General features: G+C 39.4%; 1 protein-coding gene and 1 non-coding gene across 2 annotated transcripts; both read right to left on the reverse strand.

Moving 5' to 3' along the window:
• Positions 1-561: 561 nt before the first annotated feature.
• LOC115817201 (uncharacterized) lies at positions 562-24917 on the reverse strand. Its single transcript, XM_030780464.1, has 17 exons — positions 24848-24917; positions 24449-24630; positions 23270-23431; positions 22956-23162; positions 20657-20745; positions 19813-19975; positions 19193-19256; positions 8664-9032; positions 5690-5803; positions 5293-5474; positions 3285-3446; positions 2876-3082; positions 2447-2679; positions 2072-2138; positions 1743-1831; positions 801-963; positions 562-630 (listed from the first exon to the last, which is right to left on the reverse strand). The coding sequence occupies exons 1-17, from the start codon at positions 24915-24917 to the stop codon at positions 562-564; spliced, it is 2592 nt and encodes an 863-aa protein (XP_030636324.1).
• LOC115817679 (U6 spliceosomal RNA) lies at positions 4824-4929 on the reverse strand. Its single transcript, XR_004025472.1, has one exon. It is a non-coding gene; the product is annotated as a U6 spliceosomal RNA (small nuclear RNA).
• Positions 24918-25329: the final 412 nt, after the last annotated feature.

Below are 25329 nucleotides of genomic sequence, written 5' to 3' on the forward strand. Positions count from 1 at the left end.
CTCACTCATGGAGTACTTCCAGTACTGAATGACTGTCACTCACTCATGGAGTACTTCCAGTACTGAATGACTGTCACTCACTCATGGAGTACCTCCACTACTGAATCCGTGTCACTCACTCATGGAGTACTTCCAGTACTGAATGACTGTTACTCACTCATGGAGTACTTCCAGTACTGAATGACTGTCAATCACTCATGGAGTACTTCCAGTACTGAATGACTGTCACTCACTCATGGAGTACTTCCAGTACTGAATGACTGTCACTCACTCATGGAGTACCTCCACTGCTGATGTACTGAAGTCTTTGGATCTTTGTTTTTTTTTTTATCTTCTTAAAATCAGTTTGTGCTTAACTTTTTTTCTCATGAGGCCCAAGACAAGAATAAAATTTTCTTCATTTTTTCAGTGTATCTATTCATTTTGGTAGTTTTTGTTTACAAAAGGAAGAAACCTCAGACAGTACAGAAAAAATTGCTTCTTGTCCTGTGAAGACAACCTAAGCAGGTTCATTGGAATAAATATGTTGAGTATCTTGGCTGTTCTGTGGATGGGAAACCTTCAGACTGGAGTTTTTGACTTGCCGCCACAACACATGGACTGCCACACCTTGGCGTACTGCTTCCTCACCTGGGTGAACACGTGAAGAGAGAGAGAGGTGGAGTGGAATCAGCTCAACAGACAACAGTAATGCTCACTCAAGTTTACTGACAGATCAACTGGCTAATCAAACACAAGAGGTCCCAGGTAGCAGACAGCAGGTGACAGGGAGTCAGAGGGTGGAAGAGAAGGTGTCGTACCTCTGCATTCAGGATGCAGTGGACCAGGAAGATGAAGGTCCCTTGCTGGGACATGAACAACAGAAAGACAAGCTCCACATTCTCACTGATGTGTGTGAGGAGGCCTAGTAACCAGGGGCAACCGAGGATGATAAACTGGGCCAGGGATTTGAACACCATAGTCCTGAAAAGTGAAAGAAAAGCGTGTACAGGTCATGTTTAGTTAGGTTCACTATCTGTCAATCAATCAATCTATCTATCTGTCAGTCTATCTATTAAAGGTGTAACAGTTCTGAAACCGAGACGGAAACTGCGATACAAAAGTCCACAATCTCGTGTCGCGGTTCCTGGAAGACAGTACCGCGATACCATCCCCTCCTCTGAATTCCTCACCAACTCCAAACCACTTCCACCACTGAGCAGCCTGTTAAACTCTAATTACATTACTAATGTAACAAAACTCATTTGTTCATCTCACAATTGACACTATAACACATGTAAATCACGAAATTATCATTCTATTGAAATTTAGGGCAAGCTGTATATTTTAGGGGTGTAACAGGACACATATTTGGTACAGGAGGTTCAGTTCGGTGCGCGTTGTGATCCGAGAGAATGTAGTCTCGCTTTAACCAGGCACCGGTGGGCAGTCGACCGAAACGTCAGTGAATAAAGTGATATTTGACAAGATACAGAGTGCCCTCTCTTCTGCATACATTTCTGTATGCGGAACTAAAACGAAAACCTCAGTTTCCTCTCCGATTCCATAACGGAGCCGTAACTTAGCAACTGAATTAGCACATGTTCAACGATGCAGCCTCGTAAGTATGGCCCCAATGCCTTGAGAACCCTCCCGTATCCTTCAGGTGTCCTGTTTGGGAACATTCCAGTTTTCCAGTGAACTACAGTAGCAAGTGAGCGAGTGAATGTGTGTGTGTGTGCGTGTGGTGAGTTTTCGGTTACTTAGTGGCTTTAACTTGAGAGATGTCACTGAGATGTATGATGGTTTTCCCAAGAGTGATCATCGTGGTAGTAATGAGAATCACATTTACCTGCAACACATAAGAGGAAATTACACATTGTATAAAGAGTTGCCAATGCATTTACTGTAAACATCAATATAAATACTGTGTATTTTTGATTATTTTAGCATTAACTCACTATAATGCAAAAAAGTGTATTCGAACACTTAGATGACCTTATGTAAGACTGAACTTCTTCAGGAACCACTGTCTAAGTGCTTTCACAGTCTGGGTAGTAACTGTTTTTTTTTTTCCCTTAGAGATACTCACTCCAAGAATGCAGCAAACAGGGCCCACAAATATCCAGATGAAGTCATTCTCTGTTTTAATCCAGCAGCTGTGCAGATCACATACACACACCATTAGTCGTCAGTGTCTTAACCACTGGCACCATGAACAGTGTTGACCCCTTACACCTCCGAAAATGATTAAATACTTTTAAATAATAGATTTTAACTAGTTTGGAAATAATTTAATTAATTTTGACTTTACCATTTTGTTGACTTAATTACTTTAAAAATGTTGTTAATCGTTGAACTTAATGACTCATTTTACAATTTTGTTTAGAAAAGTTGAGAGAAATCTCCAATAAATCATCACTCATGTTTTACGCTGTGTAAAGTTGTGTTCTCTCCACATACTCACATATTAGTGTCGTACATTTCGGGCACCAATCCCTCAGACAAAGCTATGACTGTCAGAGGTATGGCATAGCCAATCGTGAGCTGATATGCCCAGTGAAGCTCCTCCTTCTCTCTGTATGTCAACTTTGATAGGTTCTTCACTGTGTTGAGGAGTAGTATGGCCTCAGCAGACATCCACATAAACGCCGAGAGAAAAAGGAAATGCAGTGTTCCAGCTAACGCTTTACACACAACCTGAGGAGAAAGAAAACAAGAGATAATGACCATGAACTTCTAAGCAGCCCCTTCATCATTGTCATCATCATCATTATCTTCTTTCTCTTCTCTAACCTTAGGGAGCTGTTCTTTAAGTGGCTTTTTTAAGGAGGTTAATGAAAGCAGTGTATTACTTGGCAATGCCAGTCAAATGGTGATAAGTCATTACCATTACCTCGTGCGGTTTGATATAGTGCAGGAAATGTTGGGTGAGGAGGAAGAGGAGATGGGCCAGTAGCAGGCTGATACAGAGGTTGAGTCGAGCTGTGGTTTTCCGACCCAGTTTCTTCCAAAAACCAATAAAAGTCAACACAGTCAAGAACACGGAGACCAGTCCCACACCCACAGCAACCGTACTGAGCAGCTTCAAGAGATAATTACTCTGAAAACCAACATTTATTTCAGCATTAAAAAGAGATTATAGACAAAGAGAGAGCAGTTATTTCTCTTTCCTTAAGCTCTTTTATCTTTAGTACTCTTAATATATATGAGCTTATGTCATTACGACTCATGAAAAGGCCATGCACAATTTATCGATATAAACAATATGAAAAAATGAAATATAGGACATTTTCCTCTCTTACCTTGGGTGGTCTTTGAGTTTGCATGATGAGAGCGAAAGTGGACAGGTGTACACAGGAACAGACTGTGTAACTGGAGTTGGTCTCAGTGATGGAACAGCCGTCCACAACCCATTCACTACCGTTCCAGTACACACAGTGCAGCAGACCTTTAGGATCCATCTCCTAATGGAGAAAGGCATGGAGATGTAATAAAAGCTGTATGTAGCCTTAATATCTTTGACAAGCTGTCAAACTGAAAAACTCAAGGTCGAAAAGAGGGAAAGCCATTAAGGCAAATCATTTGGAAAATTACATCAGAATACAACAACAAATAAAGTAATAACTCTGTTGTAGGGATGTCCCGATCAAGTTATTTTGCCCCCGATCCGAGTCTTTTAATATTAAAGTCCCGATCCGATACTTGCATTTTCCTAGGTAATGCAGTTGCTCAGTGAACATTTCAATAAAAGTTATTAAAACCAATTCAGTGTGTATGCTTGACAACTGAATAGCAAATGCGTTCAGAAAAAAATTGCCTGCGGCCAAGCTGTTCCTTTTTTTTTTAACGACTTTTTTTATTCTACAATATAACAAAGTAAACCTTCTTGTGACGCTCCGGTAGAGCAATGTCTGAAATGTACTGTCCAGTGGGTAAGGCGTACTGCGGGAGTTATACCAGGAAATATACGTAAATGTTCGATTTTATTTAATCGTACAATAATTCAAATGGTTAAGTTGTCTAATTGTCAGTTACATTGATACTTTTTCTGAAAGCCTCTTTTTGAATGCTATCGTTATCAATCTTTAGCGTCAGTAAAGCGACTGCATTGCTCTCTGTGGTCGTTAGTTTGGGCTAACTCGCATACATCAAATACAGCGAAAGCGTTAGTTGTTTCAATTTTGAAATGATACATTAGTTGTTATTAGCAGCCTTGAGGACTAATGTCGTCGGGATATGCTGACCTAAACAACGTTCAAATTGAAAAGTTAAAAGAAAACCCGTTCGCCTCAATTTGCCGAATTTGAACGCACCTCTGCACCACATGGGCTGGTCATCCAAAGCGATTACTTCAATTACTCTCAGTAATCTTTTTGGCCTCGTCGCGGTCTCGAGGAAATTTCTCTCTCCTTTTAAAAGTATATTCCCCAATGTATGTTGCTTAGCCTGTGTTACCTGAGTGAAATCACTGTATTCCACTGAGTGTTTTTTTTTAGGTGCCGTACTAAAGTGGTAGTAGCCTATTGAACGCAGCCTTACGAAATGGTCCATTGCAAACATTACAAATGATTGTTGGACTGCTTTCTTCTCCCTATTCAAAACATGTCCACACTGCAGACATTTTAACCTCGTCCTGGCACTAATCATGCTCTCCGTTTAGGACACCTGTATGACAGCTGACATAAAACAGAATCGGGCTCAGTAAAACCGATTCCGATCAGTTAAAAAATGCCTTGATCGACCAATACCGATCTTTGATATCGGATTGGGACATCCCTGTTTTTTTTTTGGTAATCTTTTTGTCACAAGCCCGGTTCTCTAACCTCTAGACCATGGCTGCCCAGAATGAGGGGCGCTTCACGAATTTGCGTGTCATCCTTGTGCAGGGGCCATGCTAATAAACCATGTGTTGAGTCTTTTGGTGATAGAAAGCAGACTGATCTATGCTGTGCTTGTGTGCAAAATGACATTTCAATGTTTATATCAAAAGCTAAAGGACAACTAATTTTATGTTTTGCTCAACGTGATGTTAGAATTGGACAAATGGTGAAAAAGATGTGTTTTCAAAGCAGCATAACGATGGTGTAGGGATCCTATTTGTTACTGTATCTTACATAAAATGGAGACTGTTCTCTACAGCGTTCTACCGAGAGACCTCGCACGCTAACTTCTTCTTACATGTGTAACCATTTTTCAGTGACTTTGCAGATGTTGAGGGAATTTTTGAGGTGGATTTGGGGTGGTCGGTCACATTAGCAGGATGACTGTATGGTTTGCTGAGCATATATAAATAAAGCGTGGAGCACTCACTTTAATGTGTCTCATTGTGAAGTTAACTGGTTTGGTTAGAATTTTGTTTGGAGTCTTGGGCAAGAAAGCTGAGAGCACCGGAGACATCATAATGTTGACCGTGTTGTTCTTTGGGTGGAGGAGAGAAGGGTCCAACATCTCGTCAATGTCTGAATAGCTTATGAGAGCCGCAGAAGCGTTTCCTGTGTGAAAAAAAGAACAAGATTATTAATATTCATCAACGATCGGTCACGTGTGTTCATGACGAATAACATGAGTTAGCCAAGCATATGCAGACTTAAAACCCGTCACGTTTTACCTAGGTAGTATTCAGAATGTGTGGTATATATATATACCACACATATGACTGTAAATGATATATTATGCATGTTATCATAGGCTGAGGGGTTGAACTCACCGTTGTTGTTTTTGGCAATACCAAAGAGGTCGATGTCCAGGAAAACCTCTTTGTTAAGGAGTTGTGGCATCTTTGAAATGTTTCTACCTGGTCCAACAGTGAAAACATTGACCTCTGACAGACAGACAACATCAATTAGCGAATAAATATATCTTTTTTTTCACTCATATGTCAGCTCTCAATCTGTAGAAGTGAACGACCATTTATTTTTGCAGATATCATTCTTACTTGTTCCAAAAACCATTCTGTTATAGATTATATAGGAAACTGCTGAGGCTCTGTGATCCTGGAAACTTTCTTGGGACTAGAGGTAAGTGGCATGTACTGGACAGGACGCCTCTCTGCTGGTCTGTCTTTTAGAATGGAAATTGACCATCAAGGTTGCTCTTGACGTGAAAAATGGCCGTATCAATAACCACATGCCTTTTGGTGCCATCTAGTGGACAACACTTGAAACACATTCTGTGTCAGCTGAGGGTAAAGAGGGGATGCAGTTACCTGTGCTGCTGGTTTCAAAGTGGATTCCCTTTTGGGTGTGTGTTGGCTCCACTACTGCAGATACGAGTGTTTCAGTTGCATTAATCACAGAATTTGCGAGTTGTATCAATGTCTGGCTGTTTTTCTCTTTATCCACTGTCTTTTTCTGAACCTCAGATACATCATCTAATAATCTCTTCACTGCCTAAAACAGACAAACAAGCAAACAAACAAATAAGCAAGAAAAAAATAGCAAAAGAGAATTGCAATATGAAAAGGAACACGTTACAGCAACATCTACTAATCTTTAAATTTTGTTGAACGTTTCTGCCAGATTATGGTTAAAGATGCCCTCTAGTGGCGAAATACAGGTGGCACTCATATGACGTAGGTCTGAAGGTGGTTTAAGCTTGGTTTAGACATGGAACTCTTTCTAAAAAAAAAATTAAAAATGAATGGTGAGCCTGGCGTGCAATGCGGGAAAAACAAATATCTCTAGAGCCCAGTTGTAACCAGTGAGGAACGGATAGGCTCTTATTAGGTCAATCAATCAGTCAATCAATCATTGCCAATCAATGGTATGATTTAGAGCTTGATTCAGGTTTAGATCGGAGCTCAGAAATCATATTTACAAAACAATGCCAGTAAATAAAAATAAAAAAAAAACAAAACATTTTTTTCTCTGTTGCATGAGTCTGCGTAGCAAAGATTTACAGGCAAAATAGTACAAGACGAGATCAAACCAAGTGTGTGAATGAATTGCCTTTCACTGTAACTCACCTCCTCTGTCATCACAGTGTCTGGTGGCAGTTTTTGTATTTGTTGCAGGAAGTCATTTCCACATTCATTGTTAAAATTCTCCTAAACAGTGACATTCAAACGATTATTAATCATTGTACGTATGTGGCTTTTCAAGTGCAGCACCTCAAAACCTTTTGTTTCCGGTCCTTTCTGGGCATTTCTTTTTCAGTGACAGGTCTGAGATACTGGAGGTTGTGGCCTTTTGGGTGGTGTTAGAGTTAGATTAGGGGACCGCTCTAAACAGGATTAGGTATGTTATTTCCCTAGACTGCGAACATTTTTTCTCTGTTGGATAGGTGCTAGTTGAGTGCCTGGCATCTCCTCCCCCCTGCAGTACCCCCCAAAAAACAGTATATAGCACAACAACAATCACTGCAATAACTGTAACAAGTAATGCAGCTATCAACAGATATTTAATTCTTAATGCCTTTCACACATACCTTGCAATCCTCAGTCAAAGTTAAATCTGAAAGAGAGAGAGAGAGAGGATGGATGGATGGATGGATGGATGATCAGGACAGAAAATGATGATAGACACGTTTCAGCTTTCATTTGAATTGATTTGCATTGGCACAGAATAGTGTTTAACTTTCCTTACTGGAAGAGCAGCCATACGAGTCTCCTGTTAAACTTTTTTCAGACATCCAAAATCCACGCTTGCATGTACAGCCTCCATTAGAGAGACACTCTGTGTTCTCACCACAAGATGAAGTGTTGCATGAAGAATGTTCTAGATTAAAATGGGAAAGGCAGACAGAGGTGGGATTGGTGAGTTTAGCATAACTGCAAAAGTAGTTATATAAGTCATTTCAAAAATAATTTTTAATTATGTAGAATAATGTCAGCTTTAAAGTGTGCTTGTGCAACCTTGGAGCCTTTACTGATTGGACGTGAGAAATGCTGAGAACCTTCCTATTTACAATGTGCAACTGAAAAATAAAAGATTTCTGAACTCTGCCCATCCTTAAGTACTGTAGTACTCACTACTCACAAAAGAAATCTGCCTTTCTTCATGGGAAGTTACTTTGTACTTGATTCTGACATGTTAGTGCTCAATATAAATGCAGCCCAAAAGTGTAAATTACAACAACGACAACAAAAATGTAAATTATACTCAGTGGATACTCCCAAGCTGCTAGCTTTACTTGGGATATTTTGGGGCTTTGTGTTGGTGCACATTGCCATGGGACAGAGCAAAAACCCACAGCTCACTGATGACATGATTTTTTTTTTTTTTTTTTTTTTTTGTGGATTGGGGCCAACCCTCCTGGCTAGGCTTAAGTTTTGTGTATGAAAGGTAAGTTCAGGTTAAGAGCAGGAGAGGACTGACTATGGGTCAGAGGTATGGAGATCTGAATTTGAGCACCGGACGCCTGTTGTAGACATGCCAGCGTTGTAGACATGCCAGCGTTGTAGACATGCCAGCGTTTTCATACTTGCCTTTGTGAAGTTAAGTAGCGCACAAATCTGTTAGCAATTTAGCACGTAACGTCACAAGCCTCAGGCAAACACAGTTTGCTTTGAGCACTGCTTGTGTTTTCTATTTTCCCCTATTTAATCATCATATCAACCATTTATCATATAGAACAATGGATATCCCACATCCAGCAAGAAGTTATGGAAAAAAAAAAACTAAAACAAAGCTCAACAAACAAACAAACAAACAAACAGCAGTTGATATGTCTATGAGACTCACTTGTAACGAAGCGGCCCTGCGTCGGGAACAGATAGTAGAGATGGAAACCCTGTGGGCAAACCAGCGTAGTTAAGAAGTCTTGAGCCATGAGACACCAGCCTTGTTCTCTCGTGCCACTGCATAGCCACGACCTAATCAGTCGGTTACCGATGGCGACGATAGTGGTCTCGCAGATAGTGAGAGGCGAAGTTGTAGCACCACAGGGTGAAGACGGACACTCCGTGGCCACTACGTCCCCTCCGACGCCGGTGAAACGATACCAGCCTTCCTCCAGCGTGCTGTCGCTTGGTGGCCAACCAGGGAAGGAGGTGGAGCGAAAGAGTATGTTTCTCGAAGGATCTGAGATGTTCTTGTAACTGTTGCAGACATCTTATATAGCATAGGAGGAAATGACAGAACTCATTAAGTCAAATAGGCTTCAGTCAGCAAGGTGTACAGCACACACACACACACACACACACAGATACTGCAGAAGAGGTAAAGATCTTACTGTAACTGTCACATCTGTTGCTGCTGTTGCCACATGTGGGACTGCACCATGGACTGGAGTGATCAGAGGTGGTGCATGAGTAATATGTATCGTCCATGTAGACGACAGGGGAAGTACATGGTGGTTTCTTAAGTGAGTGATGATCTAGGAATAACCAAACACACAACGCCTCAGAAAAAAAAAAAAGATTACACAAAGAATCACATGCTGTAGTCAACTGAATGACCACCTATGTTTCCCACAAAACAACTAAACCTTGTGAGTGTATACATTTTAAACACTACACTCAAGCCTCATGTAATAATGAACAGACAATTACATACATTTCAGCTATGTAATAATGCAAGGCTGCTGGTTATTTCTATTATAACATACCAGAGCATGTGAATAAGAATTAACAGTGTGTTGAGAGAGAACTGGTAGTTGAAGTGGCTGGAGTTTCACTTACTTTGAGCAAAAGTTGTGCCCAGTACAGTTACAATAGCCAAAGCAACACCTGATGAGAAGACATGGCATTACATAGTTTTGATGTGTAACAGGGTGGATTTACCATTTTTATCTATCAGATGCAATTTACAGATAGTCTCTAACATTGTGTTTGTGTCACGCAAATGCTGAAGAGCAGAACAGGAAACTGTTCCCATAGGTGCTCTTATTTGATTTGCACCGTGTGGCGTAGGTGAGGTAATTAGTAAACCTGACTGACGTGATGGGACGTGTAATGCATTCATTCGTTCTCTAAGCCACTTATCCTAATTAGGGTCGCAGGGGGCGCCGCAGCCTATCCCAGCGTTCAGTGGGCAAAAGGCGGGGAAACACCCTGGACAGGTCGCCAGTCCAGAGCCACCAGTTGCAGGGCGGACACACAGATAAGCACATTCACATTCCTGGGGGTAATTTAGTATCTCCAATTCTCCCACACAGACACGGGGAGGACATGCAAACTCCACACAGAAAGGACCCTGGCCATCCAGCTTGGAAACAAACCCAGGACCTTCTTGCTGTGAGGCGACAGCCCTACCCACTGCGCCTCCGTGCCGTCCCACACGTAATACATGCCAAACAAATTTTCATCATTCTTAATTTCTCACATCTGGCATGTCTACACTGAAGTGTTTCTCTGACAATAACAGTGACCTTCCAGATAATAAAGACCTATAGGGGTTGTTCCAGAGAGCAGGTTTAGTGAAAACTCAGAGTTAGTTAACTCAGAGTAAGTCGTAAACCTCCTAACAGAAGAGCCCTGTGCCTTCATTCTCCGAGCAAAACAAAAGCAATTAACTGTTCATCCCAAAAAGCCTGTAACCTCTTTTATCATTTCTCTCTTTAATATAGCAATGGGAAATCTGTCTGTTGTACTTTTTATATTTTCACCATAAACCAGTTTTGTAGAGCTGCATAATTAAGCTTTAAAGGGAAATTTTCATGCAAATACAATACTTGTTCTTCAAGATTCTTCAGGAAGTGAATAGAAAGCAAGTTACTTTTGCAGATGGAAACCTGACCTTCAAATAAAAGTTTCCCTCACTGTCAAACTAAACCCACACTGGCTATGAGGTCTGTTTCTCTGCTGAATTAGCCTGTTCCTACTGCCTGTAACTGACACCGAATTCAAATCTCAGCATTCTGTGTTTGTTTTTATTTCTTCTTCTTCTTCTTCTTCTTCTTCTTCTTCTTCTTCTTCTTCTTCTTCTTCTTCTTCTCCCTCTGCCTCTATTTTTAAATTCATCTCCTCCCACAGATAATCACTGAGAGTCTGGGAGTCTGTTACAGTTCCACGCCATACTCCAAATCATTTCTCAATGTTCCCAAAGAAATGAACAGACAAAACCACACAGACTTCAGTGGAAGAGTTCTGCATAAGGCTGAGAAATCCAAAGAGAGCCTCTATAGGATTCTGTTGATAATGGAGCTTAAGGGGAAATTCAGACCATAGATTCTCAGATTCATTGCAAGTGCGTGATTAGGCACCAGGGTTACAATATTCAAAACACTGTAAAAAACTGAGCTGAAGGGACATTGATTGTTAATCAGTAGACACTCAGTCTTGCCCTTTCACACCACAAACACACCCTATAGATATGTTATCTCACAGCACAAACACACCCTATAGATACATTATCTCACACCACAAACACACCCTATAGATATGTTATCTCACAGCACAAACACACCCTATAGATACGTTATCTCACACCACAAACACACCCTATAGATATGTTATCTCACACCACAAACACACCCTATAGATATGTTATCTCACAGCACAAACACACCCTATAGATATGTTATCTCACACCACAAACACACCCTATAGATATGTTATCTCACACCACAAACACACCCTATAGATATGTTATCTCACACCACAAACACACCCTATAGATACGTTATCTCACACCACAAACACACCCTATAGATACATTATCTCACAGCACAAACACACCCTATAGATATGTTATCTCACACCACATACAAATCTCATAGATATATTTTGACTAGGACAATTAAACTCCAAAGCTAATCCTCATACCCCGACGGTTCACACTGATACTACAAGGGCTTCAGGCGCTATGACAGTCGTTACAGACTCAGCTTTTTCAAGCCAATTTAAAGTCTTTTTTTCCTACAAACTTTACTTAATAAATAAAATGTATTTATTATATAAATCTGCGATGGACTGGCGACCTGTCCAGGGTGTTTCCCCGCCTTTCACCCTATGAGCGCTGGGATAGGCTCCAGCACTCCCCGTGACCCTAATCAGGATAAGCAGCTTAGATAATGAATGAATGAATATTATATAAATGTTTGAAATTGGTTTGTTTGATTGTTTCTCTTTTGTCATTCAATTTGTGATATGCTCATTAAAACATTTCAAGGCAAAAAGAATTTTCAATTTGAACTGATCAAAAACTGATCAAAATGTGAATCTTCCCATTTGCAGCGTTTGCCCACAGTGTAACATGTTGTATGCTGTCTGATCTCTGATCAGTATAAAGTGTGATATGCTGTCTTATCTCTCATCAATGGAAAAACCATTTGCATGGACATGTTGTTAAAACTTTTTGGCTTGTCACCAACCATGGGTGCCCTGGAGCCTTCTGGACTCATTCATTTTCATAAAAAAATTAAACAGTAGTTTCCTCTTGGTATGGGGTTTGCCCACTGGAAACTCACAGTTTACATACACGCAATGACAAACAAGTACTCATATTTCTGTAAACAACTATGAAGAGAAATTCCATGGAAGTTTGTTCTGTGTGAAAAGAATATTTTAGGCAAAAGAATATTTTTTATTCACACACTCATCAGACACTTTTTAATATTCAAATATTTCTAATATCTGTTGTCATCTTTTTAGACGGTTTCTCCGTTGCTGCTCTGATGTAGCTTTACTTTTGAACATTACCAACCTCTGTGAATTGAGTCCATGATTTGAATTATCTACAGCTACACTCTACATACAGTACCAGTCAAAGGTTTGGACATACCTACTCATTCAAGGGGTTTTCTTAATTTTCACTGTTTTCTACATTGTGCTTTGTTAACACTTTTTTTTTGCATCATCATCAACTCAGACATCAATGTAAAGATGTTCAGAGTAGAATGAAAACAAAACAAAACAATAAACCACTGAGAAAAAAACAACAGCAACAAAAACAAAAAAAAAAGTCCAACTGTTTTATCACGTGGAGTTCACTAATACACGGTTAATTAGAGCTTACATCAGCATTTCTTCATTCAGTAGAAAAGCCAACAAAAAGAAAATGTTAAAATGACTCACCTGGAATAATAAGAATATTCATCCTCCAGAATCATCACCTAATCTTCTTGTCTGCCCAGGTAAATGGATATCAGAAAGTATGTGTGTGTGGGTGGGGAACAGAGAGGCAGATGAACGGAGGGAAGGTGAGTGGAAATAATATGAAAATGCTCTCTTGAGAGAAGCGGAAACGCTTTATATGGGCATGTGAAAATCCCTCTGTACTGATGATCAATGATTGGATTGATTGTTCATTCATTATCGATTAGACGGCTCATTTTGGTTGCGAGTGGGGATAGGCTCATGGAGCAGAACCAAAGAATCTTTTAACTCAGCGTGTTTGTTACCATGACAACACTTGATGGAACAAAAGGGTTCTGAGGCTGAAGGTGGGACTCTTCCCAGCATGCACCACCATGTGTAAACAACGTGGAATGTTGTGTTTTTCACGTTTTTTTTTTTTATCATTTACTGTCGAATGTCTAAGTAGTTGGGTATTGTTTTGTCTCTTACCTGGGGCCTTGTTTATCGATTAAGTTCATGATCACTATCTCACTGTGTCTACCTGGTTCGGCGTGAATGGACCCTTCTGTGCTGTGTTGCTGGTTTTGATTGTTGCCACTGAAATGTGTTCACTATCTTTGTAAATTTGGGGTTCAGTAAAACTACTTCAGGGAAACAGTTTTCCTCTGTCACACTCTGTTGTGCAGTACCTTATTTATGTCAATGAATGTTACCGATTTACATATCAGCCCCGAAACCGAAAGCCTCACTATTAGAATACAGAGTGAAAGTACATCATCTTCCAGAAGCACACAAACACATATTCAAAACCGTTAAAAAGGATGACACTATATTTGTGAAACATTATGTATATGAGTTATGTATATGTTTTCCCTTCAGAAATATTGTCATTTAGATCATGAATGTGAATCACAGGGCCAAAATTGAAAATGTATTTATTTTTTCCTGCTTCCTCCTCTGCCCTCTCCAGCTCTCCCCTCAGCTGAAGAGAGCTATGCTCAACATTCATGTCATGTCACCTGACAACAGCTGGGCACTCGGGTGAACACAACTGACGATGAACGAACAGACCTACCACCAGACCTGCCACTGTACCTGCCATAAAACCTGTCTAATTTCATAAGTAACGCTAGCCTTTTTTTCACCTCCTGTATTACTCACAGGCTTCAGGGCCTTCCACTATCTGGCTGTTGGACAGATGCCATTACACACACTTAGAGTTGTTGGTTCTTTATAGGCTAATTAGTATATCATTGAGTGTCCCATTGCTGTCTTTGGGTTTGGTTAGGAGTTTAGCTATAGTGCAGTGAGTCAGCTACTGATAACACTATTTTAGCTCTGTCCCTTTTCTCTTCTGGGTTTTATTATTTGTGTGTGTGTGATGTTTAGTTACATTTTTTCTTTTCAGAAATAGATTTTTAGTTCAGTTTGTTGTTTTTGTCGTGTTCCTTCCTATGTTATGTTATATGTTCAAATTTTGTTCAGTTTTCCTGTTCTTGTTTTTCAAAACTAAATATCCCATTGTTACACATTGTTGTGTGTGTGTATATGTGTGTGTGTGTGTGTGTGTGTGTGTGTGTGTGTGTGTGTGTGTGTGTGTGTGTGTGTGTGTGTGTGTCTGTGTCTGTGTCTGTGACAGCCACTGTAGCCACTGTAAGTAAGACGTTCCACTTCAGCTAAAGTAAAAATGATGCTTTTGCTGAACTGAGTTCAGAACCCATCTCACATATGCATACTAAACTAGGTCGGTACACAATAAACAAAACTGATTCTAGATCAGGCAAGGCTGCAGTAATGCTCAGACATGCAAAGCATAGTTATACATTTGCATTATATCACAGCAAACTAGTCTCACAGTCCTGGAACATATTATTGTAACGCTGCCTCTTACTGCTTTCAGTCTCTCTCTCTCTCTCTCTCTCTGTCTGTCTCTCACTCATATATCTGTGCACCTCAACACACACAGCACACACATACCCTCTGAAGACTGGAAGAAATGAAGGCTCTTTTTATATCAGGCAAGTCATCTCTTCTTCTTTGTCCAGTTTCCTACAAAAATGACATGTGATTTAACTATCCCTCTAATGCATGTTATACTTAATACACATGTTTTTATGATTATTTTGTTCTTTCTCTCCAAACCACATTAAAAAAAATATGTTGAGTTTCATTGGTTTTCTTTTTGATCATTGATATCAAATGTAATCAAGGTTTGCATGTGGAGGGTGGAAATAAAGACATGAAAACCGGTTTGAACTAAAATTGTAAACTGCAAAGTTAAAACGTGTCACATGTGCTGGCTTTGAACAGAGTCACACTGTCTCTGAAAACAGAAGCGTTAAAAATGAATTTGTAACTTATGTAGTCATAGTTATAATTGCGTTGCTTAAGTCAAGTTTCCAGTTGGGGTAACACACTGTCCTTTATAAGCAGTTCTTGCTTGAATTGGGGCTGATTTGTGTATCAGTGGTTATCAGAAACAGAACTGATGAAAATGAATGTACATTATAAAGTTTTTATTTATTTTTATTTAATCACTTTGAAAAATATGCTTTTTGGAGAGAAAGAATCTAAGTGTCAGATTGATGTTAACACATATCTTCAATAAAATTCATGTTAATTCCCTTATTGATACATTTTATTATACTACATTATGTGTGTGTGTCTGTCATACAAACAGACAAACAAACAAAAAAACAATAGAAAACAACTTAAGGGCCAGAAAGATATACTCGCTTTATCAAATCAAACAAAACACAACAGCTCTATACAACCACCCAGCATTAGCACAAACAAGGTTCTATAGCCTTGAAAGTACTGTCATATGCATTAGCCTGATAGTGCGATGTTCCATCTCTCCACCAGGTGTCACTGTTGTTCTGCTCCATCTGTGTGGGAACACCTTGGCTGCAAAAATCAAGTCAGGTCAAATCAAGTCACTTTTATTTATATAGTACATTTAAAAACAACAGGAGTTGACCCACAGTGCTTTCCAGTCGAGGCAGAAAGATTGACCAGTACGAGGCTACGTGGATCAGAGGAATAAGGAGCATGTATAAAAGCCGGACTCAGAGAGGACAGGTAAAATAAAAGCACAAGAACAGAAAGAGATACCACATCAAAAACAACAACTAAATAGCCAAGATCAAACTGAGATAAAACAGATGAGTGAAAGGAATGATACACAAGAGGCAAGATGAAAATGAATAGTGCATAGAATGAATAAAATGATAAAATCAGAATCAAAGCAGTAAAATAAGACATTAACAAAAAACTGAGTAAAACCAAGAACAGATTAGAATGCAGTAAGAAGACGTTAAAAATAAGAGTGGACAAAACAAATCCCCTGGCTGGGGCAATGCAGAGGGGGTGTCCTCGGACTAAGTCACACCCGTCGAAGATCAAATTACACCGCTGTCTGTAAGATTACATACTGGTCAAGCCTTTCCTTTAAAAAGAAAAAGAAGAAAAAAAAAGAAAAGATCAATTTATTGATTTTGCGTTCATGGTAATAAACGGCACCTTTTGACCGCGCTTAGGTTTGTTTTGTGTTTTGTTTTGATTTTTTTTTTTAATGTGAAAAGAACTCTATACATTTAATTGTAAGGTCAAACATGTAGACAGCTGTCCGCATAAGAAAGAAGAGGTGGCGGAGCAGTGACTGACGTCATGAGAATTGTCAGTCAGTGCACAATAGCGATGAGAAGTTCGGATCTTTTTACCGACTCGGATCTTTGACTCTGGTTCAGTAAAATGAACGAATCTTTTTTCAAGTCATTCGTTCATTTCGTTCATTGCAAACTAGTGTGGCGATGTAGCTGTCATCTGAGTGATGACAAAAAGAGTACCGTTCTCAGACACTAAGAGGACCATGGTTTGATTCGCTTGGTAAAGTATAATACACAAGTTCACTTTTGTTAAGCTCTTAAGCAACCTTTTGGACCGTAGCCTATTGAGTTATTCAGTTGAAATAACTGATTACCTCATTTCAAAATTGAAAGTCAAAGTGTTCATTGTCATATGCGTAGTTAATACAAGTTTCCCCGTGCAATGAAATTCTTACTTTGCCTTCCACTCTGAATGCCGTTTATCAAATAAACACGAGGTATAAAAAAAGTGGAGATAAAGGAAAACAATAAAAAATATATAAAAATATCCAAAGAACACTATGTACAATATGTTCAAATGCCCATACGAGAGCGCTGCGCTTATCAGTAAAAAATATCATTCTATTCATTCTATGATAGCTCTTCACTTTAGCCTACCTGGTCATTGAGGACCCATAGTGTATAAACTCGTTCCAGTGGAAAAACTCGTTCCAGTGTGCGCTGGTATGTTGATGCTGTAACCTAACGCTGCATGTTTACCACTGCCTTAACTTGATATTGAGTTCATTTGTTTGTTTGGAGCTCCCTCTCGTGTGCAACTGACTAAATTCTTTGTGTTCACTAAATTCGTTGTGTTTATGTTTTACCTATTTTGTTTTTTATAGAATCGGGCTACATACTATACGCACATGCCTACCGATCCATAAACATCCATCAGATATTCAACCAATTAATGAACCTGCGTCCTACTCAGTTGCTTGTGTGTGCTGTTCCGTTTAATAAATCCTACAAAGGAAGATCTAACTCTTAGAGTCTGAGTGTTCTGACCGTTTACACATCTAGTGACCTTCTAGGGTAAGTACACGTCAAGGTCCGTTGGGGCAGACACCAGTGTTTGAAATGAATGGGCATGTTTAATTAATGATATTGAGAATTTGTTTAGAGAATAAATGAACAAATGGGTACACCCTTACAAAATATCAGAATGAGTATGTTTATCTGCGCGTGCGCGCGTGCGTGTATGTGTGAGAGAGAAAGAGAGAGAGTCACGCAATCACACCACACAATACACTACAATCATGTCACAAAACCTAGCCAAGATCGACTGTATGGATCGAATGTCTCACTTCCAAATCATTCAAACTTCAAATCCCAGAGTTTCTAACATCAATAAATGTGAACTAGTTCTTCTTTAAACTATACTCTGTGCGATTTGTTCTCTTATCCCGAACTGACCGTTTGCCCTTTGTGTGGTCTGCTCATCTATGTCGATCTGTGTCAATCAAGGCGGGACTTAACAATCAAGGCTGATGTCAGCAGTGCCACAGTTGGCAGCAGTTATTTAAAAGTGCTGATTTGTCAAAACCTTAAAGCACTTCATGAGCTTTATCTTAACACTTTCAAGCAAGCACTATGTAGAGATTTATATTTTATTTTATTTTTTTCTGAAGATTGAGTCATTTTGTTGTTGCACAAGGCCATAGGAGCTTGGTACTGTTTGGTGCTTAGAGCCCCCTTTGATAGGCTATATAATCGTGGCAGCACAGCAACAGTGACTCCGTGTGGTTGGATAGAGTATTGCACCATTTTGTTCATTAACTTTTTACGTTCATGGAAAAGGACGGACCGGTGTGTGCCGCTGCATATTAACGATAAGAATGTGTGAACATGTGCGCGTGTTTTCAAAGATAATCAGTTGTGAAAATAAATAATAACAATAAAAGAAGGTGCAAATAAAAGTGTACAAAAATATAAGTGTCTTTTTTGGAGGTTCACATAGCATAGTTACCACCCAACAGTTTTTCAATACTTCATTCATTTTTTTTAATTGTAATTAAGAATTTTAAAACAAAAGAATGATTCAACTGTAAAGATGTATACATTTTCAGGTTTATAGTCCTGCAAAAGGTGTGTTCATCTTTACATACTCAATCACAGGATAATCACAGAACTGCATATAATTAATGTAGAAAAGCAGAAAACATCTTTTTGAATCCACATTAGAAGAAAAAAAACAAAAAACAAATCAGTATCATCCCCACCCTCACAATCATCATCATTAACTATCGTCATTTCAAATGATGAGTGAAACACCACGTTATTTAAAGACTCAAAGTTTCTTTCTCTTAAAGTTAATTTGTGCTTAACGGTTTTCCCCATGGTGCCCAGGGAAAGAATAAAAAAGTTTACATGATTTTTTTTCAGCGTATCTATCCATTTTGGTAGTTTTTATTTTCAAATGGAAGAGACATCAGACAGTACAACAAAGACAGTTCAGACAGTACAAAAAAAATTGCGTCTTAATTTGACAGGTTGTCATTTCTTCTTGTCCTGTGAAGACATAAAGCCCTAACCTAAGCAGGTTCATTGGAATAAATATGCTGAGTATCTTGGCTGTCCCGTGGATGGGAAACTTGAGTTGAACCTGGAGTTTTTGACTTGCTGCCACAACACATGGACTGCCACACCTTGGCATACTGCTTCCTCACCTGGGTGAACACGTGAAGAGAGAGAGAGGTGGAGTCAAATCAGCTCAACAGGCAACAGTAATGCTCACTCAAGTTTACTGACAGATCAACTGGCCAATCAAACACAAGAGGTCGCAGAAACCTGAAAAATGACGTAACAGACGAAGAGTGATATTTCACAGCACTGCTAAAGAGGTGAATGATTCAAACAAAGGGATAGTATCATGAAAAGGAGTAAAGGAGTGAGTGTGTGTTAGATTAGGACTTTATGTATTGATTTAGATAAGGTAGGTAAGTTAACGTTCAATTTTACGTGATTGTCAGATCTGTTCAGAGAAGGATTTGCGGTGTTCCATTGGACAACTAAACCTCAGCTTCTCAGCTGCTGTGGGAACAATGTATGTAGACAGATGATCGTACAGAAACAAAATGTTGTGGCTATTTTTGTCATTCATTTCCTGAACAGCTGGGAGATTTGGAGATTTGCAGCTGTGGACGAGGAGTCATGGAGGAGGGTCCCAGGTAGCAGAGACAGCAGGTGACAGTGAGTCAGAGGGTGGAAGAGAAGGTGTCGTACCTCTGCATTCAGGACGCAGTGGACCAGGAAGATGAAGGTGCCTTGCTGGGAGGTGAACAACAGAAAGACAAGCTCCACGTTCTCACTGATGTGTGTGAGGAGGCCTAGTAACCAGGGGCAACCGAGGATGATAAACTGGGCCAGGGATTTGAACACCATAGCCCTGAAAAGTGAGTGAAAAGCATGTACATATCATGTTTAGTTATGTTCACTATCTGTCAGTCAATCAATCTATCTGTCTTCGTGTAGGCGTGTATGTATGTGTGTATGTATTAGGGGTGTAACGATACACAAAAGTCACAGTTGAATAATAATGTTCCATGTACTGCCAGCAATACACCGATTTCAGCTCATTCACTTGTCTTTACCCACTGCTACTGCAGTTCACCAGAAAACCAAAATGTTCCCAAACAGGACACCTGAAGGATATGGGAGGGTCCTCAAGGCATTGCGGTCGCCATACTTACGAGGCTGCATCGTTGAACATGTGCTAACTCAGTTGCTAAGTTACGGCTCTGTTCTAGAATCGGAGAGGAAACTGAGGTTTTCATTTTAGTTTCACATCCAGAAATGTAGCAGACTGTATCTTGTCGAGTATCACTTTATTCACTAACGTTTCGGTCGACTGACCATCAGAGTATAAAAAAGTTAGGCACATAACGTGCATGGTTAAAGCTAGGCGATATTCATTCGGATCACAACGCACACCAAACCGAACGTCCTGTACCAAATAAGTCTACCATTACACCCCTAACATGAAAGTGCGTGTGTGTGTGTTTGTGTGCGTGTGCACTGGTGTGTGTGTGTGGGTGTGTTTGTGTGTATGTGCTGAGTTTTCTGTTACCTGGTTGCTTTAACTTGAGAGATGTCACTCAGCTGTATCAGAGTTTTCTTAAGAGTGATAATCATGGCAGTAAAGAGAATCACATTTACCTGCAACACATGAGAGAACATTACACATTGTGTGAAGAGTTGCCACTGCACTTACTGTAAAGATCAATATAAATACTGTGTATTTTTGATTATTTTAGCATTAACTCTCTATAATGCAAAAAAGTGTATTCGAACACTTAGATGACCTTATGTAAGACTGAACTTCTTCAGGAACCACTGTCTAAGTGCTTTCACAGTCTGGGTGGTAACTGTGTTTTTCCCTTAGAGATACTCACTCCAAGAATGCAGCAAACAGGGCCCACAAATATCCAGATGAAGTCATTCTCTCTTTTAATCCAGCAGCTGTGCAGATGACGTACACAAACACACACCATTAGTCATCATTATCTTAACCACTGGTACCATTAAGGGTAGATGCGTTTACATGGAGCCTAATATTCTGTTAATAATTGGAGTCCAGCTGAATCGGAATGAAAATGCATCATGTAAACACCTCAACTGGAAGCAAATACTCCAGTCCGATCGAGAATTCAATCGGATTTAAAGAGGTGGCTTAGATTTCTGATCATCCGTTTGATAGGAAAATATTAGCCATGTGAACGCTCAGTCGGATTGCCTTAAGCAAATGGAAGCAAATTCCGCACATGCTCATTACGCGGAGTAATGACGTACTGACATTTTACCAGAGCCCATCTACACACAGCCTGTCCACTTCCTACTAATGCCGTTGTAGCAAAACTGGCTGCAATTCACCTAGAGGGCGCTTGTTAGAGAGTCCTCGATGAATGGGAGTGAATGGAGCTAAATGGCTAAAATAATTGTTTACACCTGCTTCCAGACAAAAAGCCCAAATTTTGAAAACATAATGAATATTGCAAGAAAAAAAAATTTACCCAGTGAAAGTTATATTTTTGGGGGTACAGCTCCATAGGCCCCCATTCATTCTGGACTCTCTCGCGAGCGCCCCCTGTGAAATGTGAAGTTCCGAGAGTGGAAGTTCTGCCCTGTTTAGAAATTCCCTGATTTTACTGTGCATGACAGAGTTGACGACGAAGACCATGCTTATGTTTTCAAAGAATTAAGAATAGTCGAGCGACTAGATGGGCGCAAATCATGCAACAAAGAGCTGTTTAAGCAAGTCTGGGACAATATTCCATGCAGAGATGATGTAATTATTATTATAATTATAATTAAAGTTACAGTTGTCAAGTAATTAAGTGATCAAATCACTGACCTGAAGTAACGCTATCGTTGCCCTGGTTCTTTACAATACTTGAAAGTAAGCGTTCTTGTCACCACTCTAACATTATTTATTTCTGTGTATGACAGGCCTAGAACTTTTTATATAGCCTTCGACTACATCGTACACGTCGGCGCAAGGTAATTTCAGTTGCAATGAATTCTGATTGTACACTTGTGACACGTAAACATGCACAAACAGTCGTTTTCACGTAAACGGTACATTCAGAATCATCAATCGAAATGATTTCATTCCGAATGAAAAAGATAAGTGCATGTAAACGTAGCTTGTGTTGACACTGCAAATGATTACATACTTCTTCACATTTTAAATAGTTTGGAAATCATTTAAGTAACTGATTTTGACATTACTGTACCATTTTGTTGACTTAATTCTTTTAAAAATGTTGTTAATCGTTGAATTTAATGACTCATTTTACAATTTTGTTTAGAAAAGTTGAGAGAAATCTCCAATAAATCATCACTCATTTTTTACGCTGTGTAAAGTTGTGTTCTCTCCACATACTCACATATTAGTGTCGTACATTTCGGGCACCAATCCCGCAGACAAAGCTATGACTGTCAGAGGTATGGCATAGCCAATCGTGAGCTGATATGCCCAGTGAAGCTCCTCCTTCTCTCTGTATGTCAACTTTGATAGGTTGTTCACTGAGTTTAGGAGTAGTATGGCCTCAGCAGACATCCACATAAACGCAGATAGAAAAAGGAAATGCAGTGTTCCAGCTAACGCTTTACACACACCCTGAGGAGAAAGAAAACAAGAGATAATGACCATGAACTTCTAAGCACCCCCTTCATCATTGTCATCATCATTATTATCTTCTTCTTCTTCTTCTTCTTCTTCTTCCTTTTCTCCTTCTTCTTCTTCTTCTTCTTTCTCTTCTCTAACCTTAGGGAACTGTTCTTTAAGTGGCTTTTTTAAGGAGGTTAATGAAAGCAGTGTATTACTTGGCAATGCCAGTCAAATGGTGATAAGTCATTACCATTACCTCGTGGGGTTTGATATAGTGCAGGAAATGTTGGGTGAGGAGGAAGAGGAGATGGGCCAGTAGCAGGCTGATACAGAGGTTGAGTCGAGCTGTGGTTTTCCGACCCAGTTTCTTCCAAAAACCAATAAAAGTCAACACAGTCAAGAACAGGGAGACCAGTCCCACACCCACAGCGACCGTACTGAGCAGCTTCAAGAGATAATACCTCTGAAAACCAACATTTATTTCAGCATTAAAAAGATATCACAGAAAAAAGAGAGCAGTTATCTCTCTTTACTGAAGCTCTTACATCTTCTCTAAAAGGCCTCTCTTACCTTGGGTGGTCTTTGAGTTTGCATGATGAGAGCAAAAGTGGACAGGTGTACACAGGAACAGACTGTGTAACTGGAGTTGGTCTCAGTGATGGAACAGCCGTCCACAACCCATTCACTAACGTTCCAGTACACACAGTGCAGCAGACCTTTAGGATCCATTTTCTAATGGAGAAAGGCATGGAGATGTAATAAAAGCTGTATGTCGCCTTAATATCTTTGACAAGCTGTAAAACTGAAAAACTCAAGGTCGAAAAGAAGGAAAGCTATTAAGGAAAATCATTTGGAAAATTACATCAAAATACAACCAAAAATGAAGTATTAACTGTTGGGTTTTTTTTGTAATCTTTTTGATTTTGAAAGTCTTTTTGGCTAAGACATGAATCTAGCTAGAATATTTAAATAAATAATTATTATAGTGAAATAATCTGAAGTTCCTGGGTGTCCAGTATAAAACCAAACTAAAGCTCTATCTATTTTCTCTAGGTTATGGATAATGTAATTTTTATTTGAATTTGTTATACACATGTAAAGCCCTTTGAGACTATAAATAGTGATACTGGGCTCTAAATAAACTTGTATTATTACTATTGTTATTATTATTATTATTATTGTTGTTGTTGTTGGTGGTGATGGTGTTGTAGGTGATGTTATTATTATCCAAGCTAAATGATTTTTTTTTCAGTAGTGCTTAACTTGAGTTGATATTTGTGTTCTCAATTAGATTAGGCATGAATCACAAAAGACAGAAGAAATAAAACTTGGTAATCTTAACCATGTGTTGAGTCTTCTGATGGTAGAAAGCACACCGATGTATACTGTGCATGTGTGCAAACTGACATTTTAACATTTATATTAAAAGCTAAAAGACAACTAATTTTCTGTTTTGCTCAACGTGATCTTAGACTTGTACAATTGGTGAAAAAGATGTGCTTTCAAAGCAGCATAACGATGGTGTAGGGATCCTATTTGTTACTGTATCTTACATAAAATGGAGACAGTTCTCTACAGCGTTCTACTGAGAGACCTAGCACGCTAACTTCTTCTTACATGTGTAACCATTTTTCAGTGACTTTGCAGATGTTGAGGGAATTTTTGAGGTGGATTTGGGGTGGTCGGTCACACTAGCAGGATGACTGTATGGTTTGCTGAGCATATATAAATAAAGCGTGGAGCACTCACTTTAATGTGTCTCATTGTGAAGTTAACTGGTTTGGTCAGAATTTTGTTTGGAGTCTTGGGCAAGAAAGCTGAGACCACTGGAGACATCATAATGTTGACCGTGTTGTTCTTTGGGTGGAGGAGAGAAGGGTCCAACATCTCGTCAATGTCTGAATAGCTTATGAGAGCCGCAGAAGCGCTTCCTGTGTGAAAAAAAGAACAAGATTATTAATATTCATCAACGATCGGTCACGTGTGTTCATGACGAATAACATGAGTTAGCCAAGCATATGCAGACTTAAAACCTGTCACGTTTTACCTAGGTAGTATTCAGAATGTGTGGTGTATATATATATACCACACATATGACTGTAAATGATATATTATGCATGTTATCATAGGCTGAGGGGTTGAACTCACCGTTGTTGTTTTTGGCAATACCAAAGAGGTCGATGTCCAGGAAAACCTCTTTGTTAAGGAGTTGTGGCATCTTTGAAATGTTTCTACCTGGTCCAACAGTGAAAACATTGACCTCTGACAGACAGACAACATCAATTAGCGAATAAATATATTTTTTTTTCACTCATATGTCAGCTCTCTTTCTGTAGAAGTGAACGACCATTCCTTCTTGCTAGTGAGACACTTATCTGTGAAAGTTTTATTCTTACTTGTTCCAAAAACCATTCTGTTATAGATTATATAGGAAACTGCTGAGGCTCTGTGATCCTGGAAACTTTCTTGGGACTAGAGGTAAGTGGCATGTACTGGACAGGACGCTTCTCTGCTGGTCTGTCCTTTAGATTGGAAATTGACCATCAAGGTTGCTCTTGACGTGAAAAATGGCCGTATCAATAACCACGTGCCTTTTGGTGCCATCTAGTGGACAACACCTGAAACACATT

This window comes from Chanos chanos, chromosome 7 (assembly GCF_902362185.1).
Source record: "Chanos chanos chromosome 7, fChaCha1.1, whole genome shotgun sequence".
In the NCBI taxonomy this organism is placed as follows: Eukaryota; Metazoa; Chordata; class Actinopteri; order Gonorynchiformes; family Chanidae; genus Chanos; species Chanos chanos.